We start from the raw sequence: 12,355 nt of genomic DNA, 5'->3' as shown, positions 1-12,355 counted from the left end.
AAGAAGGGCCTAAATGCAGGACTTTGCGGTATTGGCCATAGCTCCGGAACTACTTGAGCTATGGGGACGGGGTGGGTGTCAAAATGTTCGGAAACTAACGGGGAACAAGCCCTAACCAATACTAAGTGAGCGCAATGTGTATTTCTAGCTAAAATCTTGAGTCAAACAGAAAATTTTCAATTTGACTTGTTCAATTTTAAAAATCTCACGTCATATCTCCTTAACGAGAGGGAAACTTCGAAAAAAGCTCCGAGGAAACGCTGTGCGCTCATCCTTCAGCTAGATGACGCTGTGCTCACATTTACGGTGGCTCTAACAGTTCTTGTTCAAATCGCTTCGAACTGAAGCCGTGCAGAGCCGGCCGCGCGGCCGCGCCGCAGCCGTGCCGCTGGAGCCCCGCTGCCTCCCCCACCACCCAGCGCGCTCGCTCTCCCTCGCACGCACGGGAGGAAGAGAGACAGAGCAGCGCGCGCGCGCCCGAAAAGAGGGAAAATAAAATGTGAAATATTTAACGGTTAGAAAATACGGAGGGTATTTTCCTTCCATGCATCGGGTAGGTCAAAGTGTCCTCTCCATCCTACCGTAAGTCCGCACCCAGGAACTCTTACGGGAAGCACTCGCACCGAGGAAAAGCCCGGCCGTGCACTTTTACCTTTGAACGGGTACCACGGGTGAACGGTGAGAGGTACAATACCCAAAAGGGGCGATATTTGAAGAGCAGACTATCTTCTTTCTAATGATATTAAACACCTTACCAAAAAATACAATGTGCCAATTAAAATCCATGAATATTGACTTTTACCACAGTAAATGAGAGTTTTTGAGTATCATGTTGTTCAAAAAGTCGTAGACCGAGGGCTCAAATCGAAAAAAGGAAGAGGAAGTACCCCCCCAAAACCACACATTCTACGTTTAAATTCATGTTCAGCTGGGTGCTAGACCCCTTGAACCACTAGAAAATCGGAGACAACTTCTCCTTTTCATAGGAAATCGGCCGAAGGGTGACCTTAAAGCGCCCACATTTCTTCAGCCGTTGCCTTGAGATCCCCACTGAGCATGATTCTGAATGTAAAAGATGTGGTTTTGGGGGGGTACTTCCTCTTCCTTTTTTCGATTTGAGCCCTCGGTCTACGACTTTTTGAACAACATGATACTTAAAAACTCTCATTTACTGTGGTAAAAGTTAATATTCATGGATTTTAATTGGCACATTGTATTTTTAGGAAATGCGTTTAATATCATTAGAAAGGAGATAGTCTTCTCTTCAAATGGCGCCCCTTCTGGGTATTGTACCTCTCACCGTTCACCCGTGGTACCCGTTCAAAGGTAAAAGTGCACGGCCGGGCTTTTCCTCGGTGCGAGCGCTTCCCGTAAGAGTTCCTGGGTGCGGACTTACGGTAGGATGGAGAGGACACTTTGACCTACCCGATGCATGGAAGGAAAATACCCTCCGTATTTTCTAACCGTTAAATATTTCACATTTTATTTTCCCTCTTTTCGGGCGCGCGCGCGCTGCTCTGTCTCTCTTCCTCCCGTGCGTGCGAGGGAGAGCGAGCGCGCTGGGTGGTGGGGGAGGCAGCGGGGCTCCAGCGGCACGGCTGCGGCGCGGCCGCGCGGCCGGCTCTGCACGGCTTCAGTTCGAAGCGATTTGAACAAGAACGGTTAGAGCCACCGTAAATGTGAGCACAGCGTCATCTAGCTGAAGGATGAGCGCACAGCGTTTCCTCAGAGCTTTTTTCGAAGTTTCCCTCTCGTTAAGGAGATATGACGTGAGATTTTTAAAATTGAACAAGTCAAATTGAAAATTTTCTGTTTGACTCAAGATTTTAGCTAGAAATACACATTGCGCTCACGTAGTATTGGTTAGGGCTTGTTCCCCGTTAGTTTCCGAACATTTTGACACCCACCCCGTCCCCATAGCTCAAGTAGTTCCGGAGCTATGGCCAATACCGCAAAGTCCTGCATTTAGGCCCTTCTTGTTCAATATCTCGGGTTGCACACCTCGGATCGCCGGGGACTAAAATCGAGGTAAGAGAGGAGTTCCGAATCTACCAGTGTACCAAAATCCAGCTTTCTACAATTTTTGTTAGGCCTGAAGCCTTCGTGTCCTGGGCTAGTTGGCGCGGCCTGGTGCCCAGATGTGCTCGGCACAATAATGATGATAATTGTTTCCCTCTCACTCTTCGGCCCCCCGGCCCGGTGGTGGTGCACGATGCCCGCGGCCGTCCGGCTGGCGGATGGATGCATGGAGTTTCTATTCTACATCCATGGATGGATGACTTATCATCAATATTATACCGGAGTGCAACAGCACTGCGCTGCTGCAGTTTGTTGTCGTGTTATTGGCGAACGCCTGCCTTCCGATGTCATTGTGTTTGGCGGGGCAGCCTTTGGTGCGCGTTCGCCGTTCGCTCACCTTTGTCTCGCTGCCCAGGTCAAGCCCCGCGCCGCTTTGTTGTGCATCCCGGTGGTGGCCCGCTGCTGCTGCTGGCCGGTCACCTCTCCTGGACAGGATAGCGGGGCGCTGGGCCGCCGCTGCCGTGAGGCAATTGGATGAGCCGAGCCGCGCCTGCTGCCCCACTTCTGCAGCAGCGCAGCCACCCTTGTAATGCCATCTGCCATCGCAACCCGTCGCAATCTAATCTAACCTAATCTCTTCTTCTTCTTCTTCTCCTCCCGCTTGGCCCGCAATCCCGCTCAACCCATCGTGACCGGGTCGCAGCTTCCACCCACTGTACCCAACCTGGTGGTCTACTTCACCTCAACCTGGTCAACCCAACGTAAAAATGAATGACCTGCTTGAAGTTGAAAATTGTGTTTACAAGAGTGGACCGGTGATCCTGTTTCACTTCACTTACTTCTTACACCTTACACCAGGTCTCACCTCCTAAGCCACACTAGGGTCGGGTCCGCTTCAACTGTACTGTACAGTTTGCGGGGCTGATTAGAACAGTATCCGCGGGAGCCTCACACAAACGGTTTTGGCAACAACGGCCGCATTATAATGCCGGCGGCAAGGAGTCCGAGGAGTGCAGCATCACGGCCGCTAACCAAAGACGCTAAACACGTAGGTACTGTAGCATGCACGACTGCGGCCGGGGGGCCGGGCGGGGACCGGACCGGTGCCGCGGCGGCAGAGCGTCCACACACAGCGAGCGAGCAGGACGTCCTGTCCGAATGAGCCGCGCCGTACGGTACCGTACCACCACCGCTGCACGGGCAGAGAGAGAGAGAGAGAGAGAGAGAGAGAGAGAGAGAGAGAGAGAGAGAGAGAGAGAGAGAGAGAGAGAGAGAGGGGGGGGGGGGGAGGGGAGGGGTGAAATGATGTAAATGCTCCATCAGGGAAGTGACGCGGCGGCACGGCAGCACAGCGCACCACCACCGGTCGGAGTGCGCGCGCGACGGTTGGCTGTTGCTTCCAATCTGCCTGATGGAAACGTATTTTACCGCGCGGCCGCCGCTGGAAGGCCAGCAAAACAGTTTGTTTGATTTTATTTTTATGCGTTCTTTTCATTTCGGGGGTTGTATGGAACAATTCTACATGCGCTGTGGCGGTGGCAGGCGCCATGGTTTATGGGTGTGTTCACCGTGGGCGCAATCACACGTAATGATATCGCACACCGTCGGCGGCGGCGCCCTCTCGGCAGCGCTTCCGCGGGGCGCGGCGGCGGGTGCGTGTGGTGGGGCGGGGCGGGGCGGGGCGGGCAGCACGTAGCACGCGCTCAACCTCCGCCGAAATAATGAGCAAGGTGCGGTACGCGGGCTCCAAGGCCGGCGGCGGCGCGGCTGCCGCGAGGCGCTTGCTGCTCTTCGATTGCGGACGGACGCGGATGGATCGGTAGAGAGATGGATGGGTAGAGACGGAGAAGAGTCCGTAAAGCAACGCGACGCTCGACGGAAAATAAAAAAACAACCGACAAAATAATGCCCCCCGATCGCTTCTCGCGCGGGTTTGCGCCCCGCGGCGGGCGCTGCAGCAGGAGTTGATGACTCCGGAAATAAGTGCGAGGGGGTCCCCGCGGAACTGCAGCACAAGTGCAGCGCGGCGTGGCGGGGCGTGGAGCGCCACAAAGCGGTCCTCCTGCTCCTCTCGATCCTCCTCCTCCTCCCCCTCCTCATTTCGTAGTTTTGAAGGTTACGGTCGGCCGGCCCCCCGCAGGCCCGTTCACCGCCGCGCTTTGCTTCGCTTCCTCCCTGCTGCGCGCTGCGCTTTTGCGCGTCGGTCGGACACCTTTATTTATTTTTTGCCGTCATCAAACTGCCGTCGCCGCAAGGCGTTCGGTTCGTTCGTTTCGTTTCCGCGACCGGAAGCGACGTTTTGTCGCGTCGGAAAACGGGAGAACGGGGCGGCCGCTGGGCGGCATAACAAAGGGTGGGCAGGTCCAGCCGTCCGCTCCCACCGCGGCGGGGTCACGGTGCGAGAGAGGGAGGGAGGGCGGGAGAGAGAGAGGGAGAGAGAGAGAGAGAGAGAGAGAGAGAGAGAGAGAGAGAGAGAGAGAGAGAGAGAGAGAGAGAGATTGGCGCGATAAAAGGTGAGGCGTTTGCAACGGGACCGGGTGCCAGCGGCGCGACGACGCGCAAGCCCTTGCCTACAGCTCCGCCGTCACGGGCCGCGGGAGGCGCAGCAGCAGCGGCAGTGACACGCCGACCTGACCCACCACCTTGACCCATTGTGTGATCCGCATTGATGACTATCGCATCGCCGCTCGTCGGTCCGTCTCAGCCGGCCTCAACATTTCTCATACCGGTCAGTATGTATGAGAAACTCGGCATGGAAATGAGTCGGGGAGGGGCTGCTGCCGCGCCGCTCTGTGATGCTGCTGCTGCTGCTCTGCTGTTTCCGGTCGGCAGATCGCCATATCGCCTCCCAGCAGCGCGCGGCTAATTCCACCCGGGAAAGCAAAAGCAAGCGCTCGCGAGGAGTGGGCGCCGCCGGGCTGGGGCGGCGGGCCGCGCCAACCTCCCGGATGAGAAATTCACTGGCCTGCAGCAGCCTCGTGTGCACCGTGTGCGGCGTGTGGGCGGGGCCGGGCGTGCGGGTTGGATATTACTCGTATGTAACAGCGAGTGCGCCCAGCCGGACCTGCTGCTTATTATTATTATTATCCATAACGGCGCGTTTTTGCAAGAAAAGTACCGATTTTTCATTCGACTGACCTTCTGCGCCGCGGAGCGACGGTCACGTTGGTCCTGGCCCGGACCTCCGCCAAGTCCACGTAACAGATGTCGGCCGGTCATGCCATTGAGCGATTGGCGCCGCAGCAGCTCCGCCGTGTCGTGTCGCGGCCGGCGCCAGGACGGCTCCCCCTCCACCGACACGCACTGCTCCGCGGACAGATCGCTTCACTTTCACTGTGATTCGAAGAAAGCGATCCTGCAGCAGGCAGCAGCAGCAGCCCGCGTCCGTCCGTGCAAAAGTAACTTGCGCCGCTACCGGGTAGCGAACCCGGACATGTCGCCTTGCCTGAAAGCGCCACAGAACGAAAATAGATTTGTAGGTTAATATATTTGTACCTTGGTAAAATAAATAGTCAGACTAAGAATCTACTCGGCAGATTTAAGTAAAAAAGTCCTCATTCACAAAAACATGTTTCTAAGTATAGTTTTGTGTACCAGCAGATAATTGTGATACTTATTGGCAGAAGATTCTGAGGCCCATAGAAGTTTTGTTATTAGGCTAGGTGAAGCCATTCCCAACATTTTGGTTTGGGATCCGTCGTGGGTGCCCTTCCATTTTTCTAGCTACCTGTATCATTGTTTTTTATTTGTTTGAAGGCCAGTAACGGACTCGAACACCACAGGCGCCGGCCCCCGGCGCCCCTAACACTGCTGCAAAAAGAAAAAAAAGATCTGCTAATGGATCCCTCCCAAACGTGCAGCAGCAGCAGCAGTGCCAGCAAAAAGCAGGGGCTCTGTAATAATAATTGCAAATCCTGCGGGGGCATCAGTGGCACCGGGCCACTTACACCCACACACACGCTGTACATATACCGCCTGCACGCAATTGCATTTCGTCTCTTTTTATTCAACATTTTTTCCCCCCGCTCATGCGAATCCCTTGTGCTGACTCCCACTGCCGCCGCCGCCGCTGCTGCTTGATGAGTCATTAGGGGGCCTTACTTTTTATTTCTGCTACCGGCGAGGTGATCGCGCACACGTGAGCCGCCCAATGCCGCGCTGCTCGGCGCCGCCGCCGCCGGAGAGCTCAACGCGCGCTGCACGATGGTCGCGGAGCACGCCACACGGCTGGCGGCGGCCGGATGGCGGCGCCGGTTCATCTCGCGAGTGAGTCAGTCAGGAAGGGGGCAACCAACCACCATCACCAACAATCAGGGAAGGACGAGTCATTTGGTGGTGCGGTATTTTTCTTGTGTCGAGTTTATGATATGTTTCGACGGTATATGAGGCAGGAAATTTCAAGGCAGCAGTGCGGCGCGCGCAGGCGGGCGCGGGCGGCACAGCGCAGCCTGGCGCAGCGGTGCGCGGGTGGAAGTAGTGGAATTATTATACCACTATCTGAGTATAATGTACGGCGGTGCACCCGTCATTGCAACGCACTCGAGAATGAAAGTGAAAACTGCATCGGCGCCAACACATCGGCGAGCCGCGCAGAAAAATATCTTGGCAAAAATGCGGCGGGGCCGTTCGGCCGTTCTATGTTCTCCCCCCGCGCGCTCGGTGGTGCGGGGGTTTTCGCAACACCCGTGGGCGCGCCCGCGGCACTTCCCTTTCTACCGCAGTACTTACATGTCGTGATGGAGCCCCGCGGCCACTCCCGGCAGTACGGGCCGCGGGAGTCTCGTCGACATCCTCCCGGACAGCGCGGAGCCCTCCATGTTGTTGTTGTCGGCGGGACCTTGCTTACGTCACCCGCGGGCGCCGGCGGCGCCTTGCTGCTGCTGCTGCCCGGCCCGGCCGCGAGGACGCACATTGCGCCTTGCGTCACCTCGGTCACCTCGCGGCCTAATGGGGAGACGAGGAGGACCCTGGGCAAATAAAAACGGGGAGCCCACCGCACCGCACTGGGTCAGCGTCGCGGTCGAGGCCGCCCCTGACCTGGGCGTCCAGGGCGCGTCCGCCCGTCCGTCCGTCCTCCACACATGGCCGGGAGGAGGTGTATACGCTGCTCCCAAAGCGTTACGCAAAACGGGGCTGTTCGCCTGCTCCTTTTCACATCATCTGCATCGGGAAGGAAGGCGGCCTGCACGACACATTCCGGGGTGGCCCCCGGGGGCCCCTCTCCGCCCGGCCCAGTTGGCGCGCCAGAAAGGCGCGTTTATGCAACCCAGATCTGTGTCCATTTCCACCTCATTGTTCCCGGTCGCCAGCAGCAGCAGCGGCGGTGGCAGCGCGGCGCTCGCTCGGGCGGCTCTAATTCCGGCTTCCTGTGGGAATCCGCGCGGGTGTGCGCGGCAAAGAAGCGGAGCAGGGGATCCCCTTCTGGACGCGGGACGGCGGCGCGGGGCGCGCTGTCAGCGACGACGTGGTGGTGGTGTGGCGTCACCGGACGCGGCAGGGGGCGGCGGCGGCGAGCGGCGTCTCGTAACGCGATCGTGCAGCAGGTCGGTCCTTCTCCGCGCCTTCCACAAAAGTAAAAGGGGGACAAAGTATAAGTGGCCCTGAATTCAATTACACCTCCTCCTGGTCGGCCGGGTGCGCGCTTCACTGTTGCGTCATTAACGCAGAGTGCATCATCCCCGCTGCGTTATTTCTTCTTATTGCCGCTGGCAGCGCGCGGCCTGTGCAGCGCGGCCGCCGGGCAGAGTGCCCTGGAGCGCCTTGGAGCCCCTCCTGGAGCCGTTGATTCCTGCAAGAAGACCCTTCAACACTTTTACAATCCAACGGGCGGTCGTGCTCCAGGAGGAGGGGAGGTGCAGGTCCAGTGTGTGCGAGTGCCTCCTGGAGGGGCGCTTTTCAGCTGTAAGGTGTCCTTGTGATGCGTGACATTGACGCGGGGATCTGTGGTCGGTGCGCCGTGTATATGTGAGATGGGATATGGAGCAAGAGGATGAGGATGCACACCCACAGTGAGAACGAAGGTGTCTGCGTGTGTCCATGTGTGTGTGTGTGAGAGAGAGAGAGAGGAGAGTGGGGGAGGGGCCGCCTGTTGTTAGGCTGGTCCACCTGGCCTTGGGGTGCGCTCCGCTCGAGTGAGGCGCCTCTAAAGGCGTCGCGAGCCCCGCGAGCTGGTTGTCGAGGAGGGTCCCCCCCAAGGGCCAGATGCTCTATGCCGTCCTCCTGCGCCGAGCTTGCGCCCCGAGCCGAGGGACGTCGTGATTATCATTAATGTCATTTCCGCCGTCGCCACATCGCCGGATCGTGGTGAGCGAGGCGAGCGGCACGCCGAGCCCGAGCCCTGGAAAGAAAACCCCGCGCAGCCCGTCGCTGCACCGCGCCGGGCCGCGCGAGCAGCGCGGAGAGGTTACCGCCGAGTTATATGTAAATGATGCGGGGGAAAGTTGCCGGCTGCGAGCGGCGCGAGAGTGTCTGCCTCTATGTGCACGCAAAATATCAAACAGCAGCGCGGAGGAGGAGGAGGTTGCGGTGGTGGTGCCCGCGAGGCTCAGCTTGCACTCTTTCTCATAATGTGTACATATCATCATGGAACGCCCGCATTGCCGTGCCATGGGCGTGCGGTGCTCGTTCCTTTCTCGTGCCGTCTTTTCTTCTCGTGTCGGGCAGCTTCCGTACGGATGCGTCATTAGATTTACGCTGCGTTGATGTGTTTCAATCGCGAATTTTAAAGACGCGCAGCAGCACTGGGCTGCCTTGAGTTGTTATCCCTCCTCAACGACCGCGACGCGGCTGCTGACGCCGTGCGGATATCCGCCGTATCGAATCATGCGATGATGGCGGCAGCTAACCTCAGTTTTGTGTTGACCTTCCCTCATCGCGCACGTGTCTGTTGTTGCAGGTGGACGCGGTGCCGCCGTGAGCCGAGGTGGCCGAGGGGCCGGTGGCATGAGCCATGAGCGCGCCGCCCCGCCCGGTCGCCCGGGCCGTCAGCCTGGCCTCGCCCTTCAGCCCCCGCAGGGGCCGGGGCGCCGCCGCGCGGCCCTTGTCGACCGCCGCGCTCCTGGACTCGGCCGACGAGGGCGACGATGAGGAGGTGGACAACGCGGCGGCCGCGAGCTGCGGCCCCGCCGAGCCCGCCGACGGCAACCCAGACCGCCCCGTCACCCCTGAGGCGGCGGCGGCAGCGGCGCCCACGGTCAAAAGGTCCAAGGGCCGGATCAGGCGGAAAAACTCGAAGTTCGCGCAGCAGGGGCCCAAGTTTTCGGACAGTGGCGGCGGGGCAGCCGCCGCCTCCAAGGGCACGGCGGACAACGGCGAGCTCGTCCTTAGCGCCAACGCCATCCTGGACAGCCTTGCCCGCCTGCGAGAACAGAGCGACGCCAAGGCCTGCGCCGTGACGGCGTCCGACAACGTGACCACCAGCACGCCGTCAGCGACCTCCACATCTAGCCCCGCCGCGGAGGACGGTCCGCGAGCCGATGACGACGACAAGCAGGAGGCAGAGTCCTGGAGCTTTCGACGGAGGAAAGGCGGCGCGGAGGGCGAAGCCTCGTCGCGGTCCTACCACCGGGACTGCCAGGAGGCGCTGCAGTCGCTGCTCTGGGAGCCGTACGACTGCAGGGACCCTAAGGACACCCCCATGTACCAATACGCGGACGACGCCGACGTCAGCCTGTGGCTGTACCCGCGACCCGGACTGGGTGGCGCGAAGCTGTCGACGCGCGGGGGCGGGGAAGGCTGTCGCTGTCCCTGCCGCTGCGCGTTGCACCATAGCCCGTCGGACTCCTCGTCGGACTGCTCTTCGATGAGCGACACGTCACCGTCGTCGCCCACCCCCGTGCCACTGAGGGAGACGTCGGCGTCCTCGCTGCGCGGTCTGCTCACCGCCTCCACGTCCGGGGGTAGCAGCGCGGCCGATGGGTGGACCGCCCCCCGCGTCACCCCCGGTCACCAGCACCAGCACCAGCACCACCACCATCACCACCACCACAGCGCTCGGAGGCAGCGACATCAGGCTTCCCCCCGCCTGGTCACTGACCTCAAAACGCCGTGGATTGGAACACCAGCGACTCAGCCGCCGCGAGCCGCCAGCAGCTTGCGAGGAGCTCCACCAGCCGCGCTAGGCTCGCCCAGGGCCTCGCTCTCGCCGCCCGCCGCCGCTACAGCCGCTGCCGCCGCAGCCGCAGCCGTCGCCAGTGTGGCCCCTCCACCGCGCAGCCGTCAGTCGGAGACCGGACGCGCTGGCAGGCGGACCCTCACGCCCGCGTCGCCAGGCTCTGCGTGCAGCGCCAGCTATGGGCATCGTCGGCCCGGGCCCAACATGCTCGTCAACGTGTCAGTGCCGCAGGATGTGTCGCCGTGTGTCGTGCAAGTGCCCAGCAGTGGTGTGAGCAGTGTCACCGTCAGTGGAGTGGTTACCAGTGCAGTGAGCAGTGCGAGCAGTGCTACTAGTGTGTGTGTGCCATCGCCGTCGGTGTCCGCGGTGCCGACCATCCCGTGCCTTAACAATGTGTCCAACGTGCACATTCACGCGTCATCCCCGACGCCGCGCCCGCGGCCCCGCGCCGCCGCCGCCGTGACACCCGCCTCGCCGAGGGTGCCGCCCCCGCCGCCGCCGGCATCGTCCGGGCCGCGGACCTACGCGTCCACGGAGGCCCAGACGGATGACCTGGAGGCGGAGGGGCGCCGAGAGCGGCGCCGGGAGCGTCGGGAGCGACGCCACCTGCGGCGCCTGCAGCCGCGCCACCCCCACCCGCACCCCCACGGCGCGCCCCCGCAGACCGCCGTGCTGGGGCCGGGGCTGGGCGCCGTGCCGGGGGAGGCCGTGCAGGTCCCGGACCTGCTGCACTCCCACCTGCCGCCGCCCTACTCCACCCTGCCTCTCGGATTGCCCCCGCACATCCTGGCCGCCCCCGTGGCCAGCATGCCCCTCGGCGGACCCCCGCCTCTAGTCGCCGCCCCGCACGGGGCCCCGCCCCCGCAGCACCCACAGCTGTCCCCGCCCCCGCAGCCGCCCCCTGGACACCATCGCTTCGCCGCACCCGGACTACGCCTGCCCTTCGCCTTTGTGCCAGCCTCCAGGAGAAGGTGAGTGATCGGATACTTTCTCCATTATCAGCGCGCGGCCGCTGGCCAGGGCCCCGCCGGCCCCGCGAGGTACAGTCCGATCAAACAATAACAGCGTCCCTAATCCCCCGCCACGCTCCGCCTCGCCCGTGTCAGCACTTTCCTTCCAAAGTCCATCGCGGCCGTCACAATAGCCGCCCACCGCTACGCTACGCCACCTCATTGGCGTTGTGTTTGACCAAAGCCTGTTGACCTGTCTGCTGAGGTGCCTTATCGGCGAGTGGCGAGTGACGGCCAGAGGCACGAGGAACGAGACGTCAGCCCGCCCCGCCTGTCCTGCGCGGCCCGACGCGAGAAACTCGATCCGAATGTAGATCTGTCCGGTCGCGAGAGGATTACTGACCAGACGACGGCGAAATCGCGTCGGTTTTATTCAGCTGCTGCTGCTGCGGAAAGCTTAGACAGGCAGAGAATGGAGCGACATTTTGTTGCTGAATGTCAGCCGTAGTAGCAGTCGTCCTAAGACGAGGTGAAAATGCCCGCAAGGCATTAGCGGCAGTGCAGGCCTGCCCCATGGCGGTAGTAGTCGCTCGTTTGAGCTGGTTACGGCCCCCAGCGGCCCTGCCGCAGCCGCTCGCGCAAGGTACCCGAGGGTACCTAACCTGCGTCCGTACGAAACGCTTTGTTGTAAAAGGAGGCCGTTCACTGCTTTACTGCGGCTGGCGGCTGGCGTGGTGAGGTGGCGCTGCATCTGATGCCTCCTAACGTTTTCGAGTTGGACGGCGGGCGTGCAACAAGTAACACCCCGCTTCCCCCTTAGCCAGCCCGCTGCTGCCCTGCCCCGCGTGCGCGCGCTTTGCCTGCTCCAGGACTTCTCTAGTGTGAGGCTTTCTACTCCAGACCTGGAGGCTAGGGGGCGTGGCCTCGTGTGGGCGGCGCGGTCCACGGTCCCGTCCTGGAGGTGTAGTAGTCCTCGCCGGGGTCTCTCTCCCTGTCCACCAGCCGCTCCAGGTCAGCCGCCCAGCGCCGCTGGAGGCCCCGCGGTGGTATACCTTGCACAATTAAAAACCATATCGAGCGCACTGCAAGAGCTTATAAATCCCCTCGGAGCCGTGGCCGGGGCGTCGCGAGATAAAGCGATCGCTTAATTGCATTTCGTATTGAGTAATGGGTATCGCGTCTCCGAGGACCCTCCTTCCCTCTTTCCCTCCTCCGCTCTCCACGACCTCCTTACCCCTTCACCTCCTCTCCCTCTCTCCCCCCTTACCCCTTC

General features: G+C 60.8%; 1 protein-coding gene across 1 annotated transcript in view; it reads left to right on the top strand.

The window, feature by feature from the left end:
- LOC127748887 (proline-rich protein 36-like) overlaps nt 1-11,107 on the top strand; it is a 55,221-nt gene extending 44,114 nt beyond the window's left edge. Inside the window, exon 2 of the mRNA XM_052264295.1 lies at nt 8,915-11,107. Coding sequence (XP_052120255.1) covers nt 8,969-11,107 — 2,139 coding nt within the window. The 5' untranslated portion in view covers nt 8,915-8,968. The remainder of the gene's footprint in view (nt 1-8,914) is intronic.
- Nucleotides 11,108-12,355: the final 1,248 nt, after the last annotated feature.

This window comes from Frankliniella occidentalis, unplaced genomic scaffold (assembly GCF_000697945.3).
Source record: "Frankliniella occidentalis isolate FOCC.00 unplaced genomic scaffold, Focc_3.1 Scaffold17, whole genome shotgun sequence".
Taxonomy (NCBI): domain Eukaryota; kingdom Metazoa; phylum Arthropoda; class Insecta; order Thysanoptera; family Thripidae; genus Frankliniella; species Frankliniella occidentalis.
The sequence above is the reverse complement of the archived record's forward strand: the minus strand, read 5'-3'. Positions and strand labels throughout refer to the sequence as shown.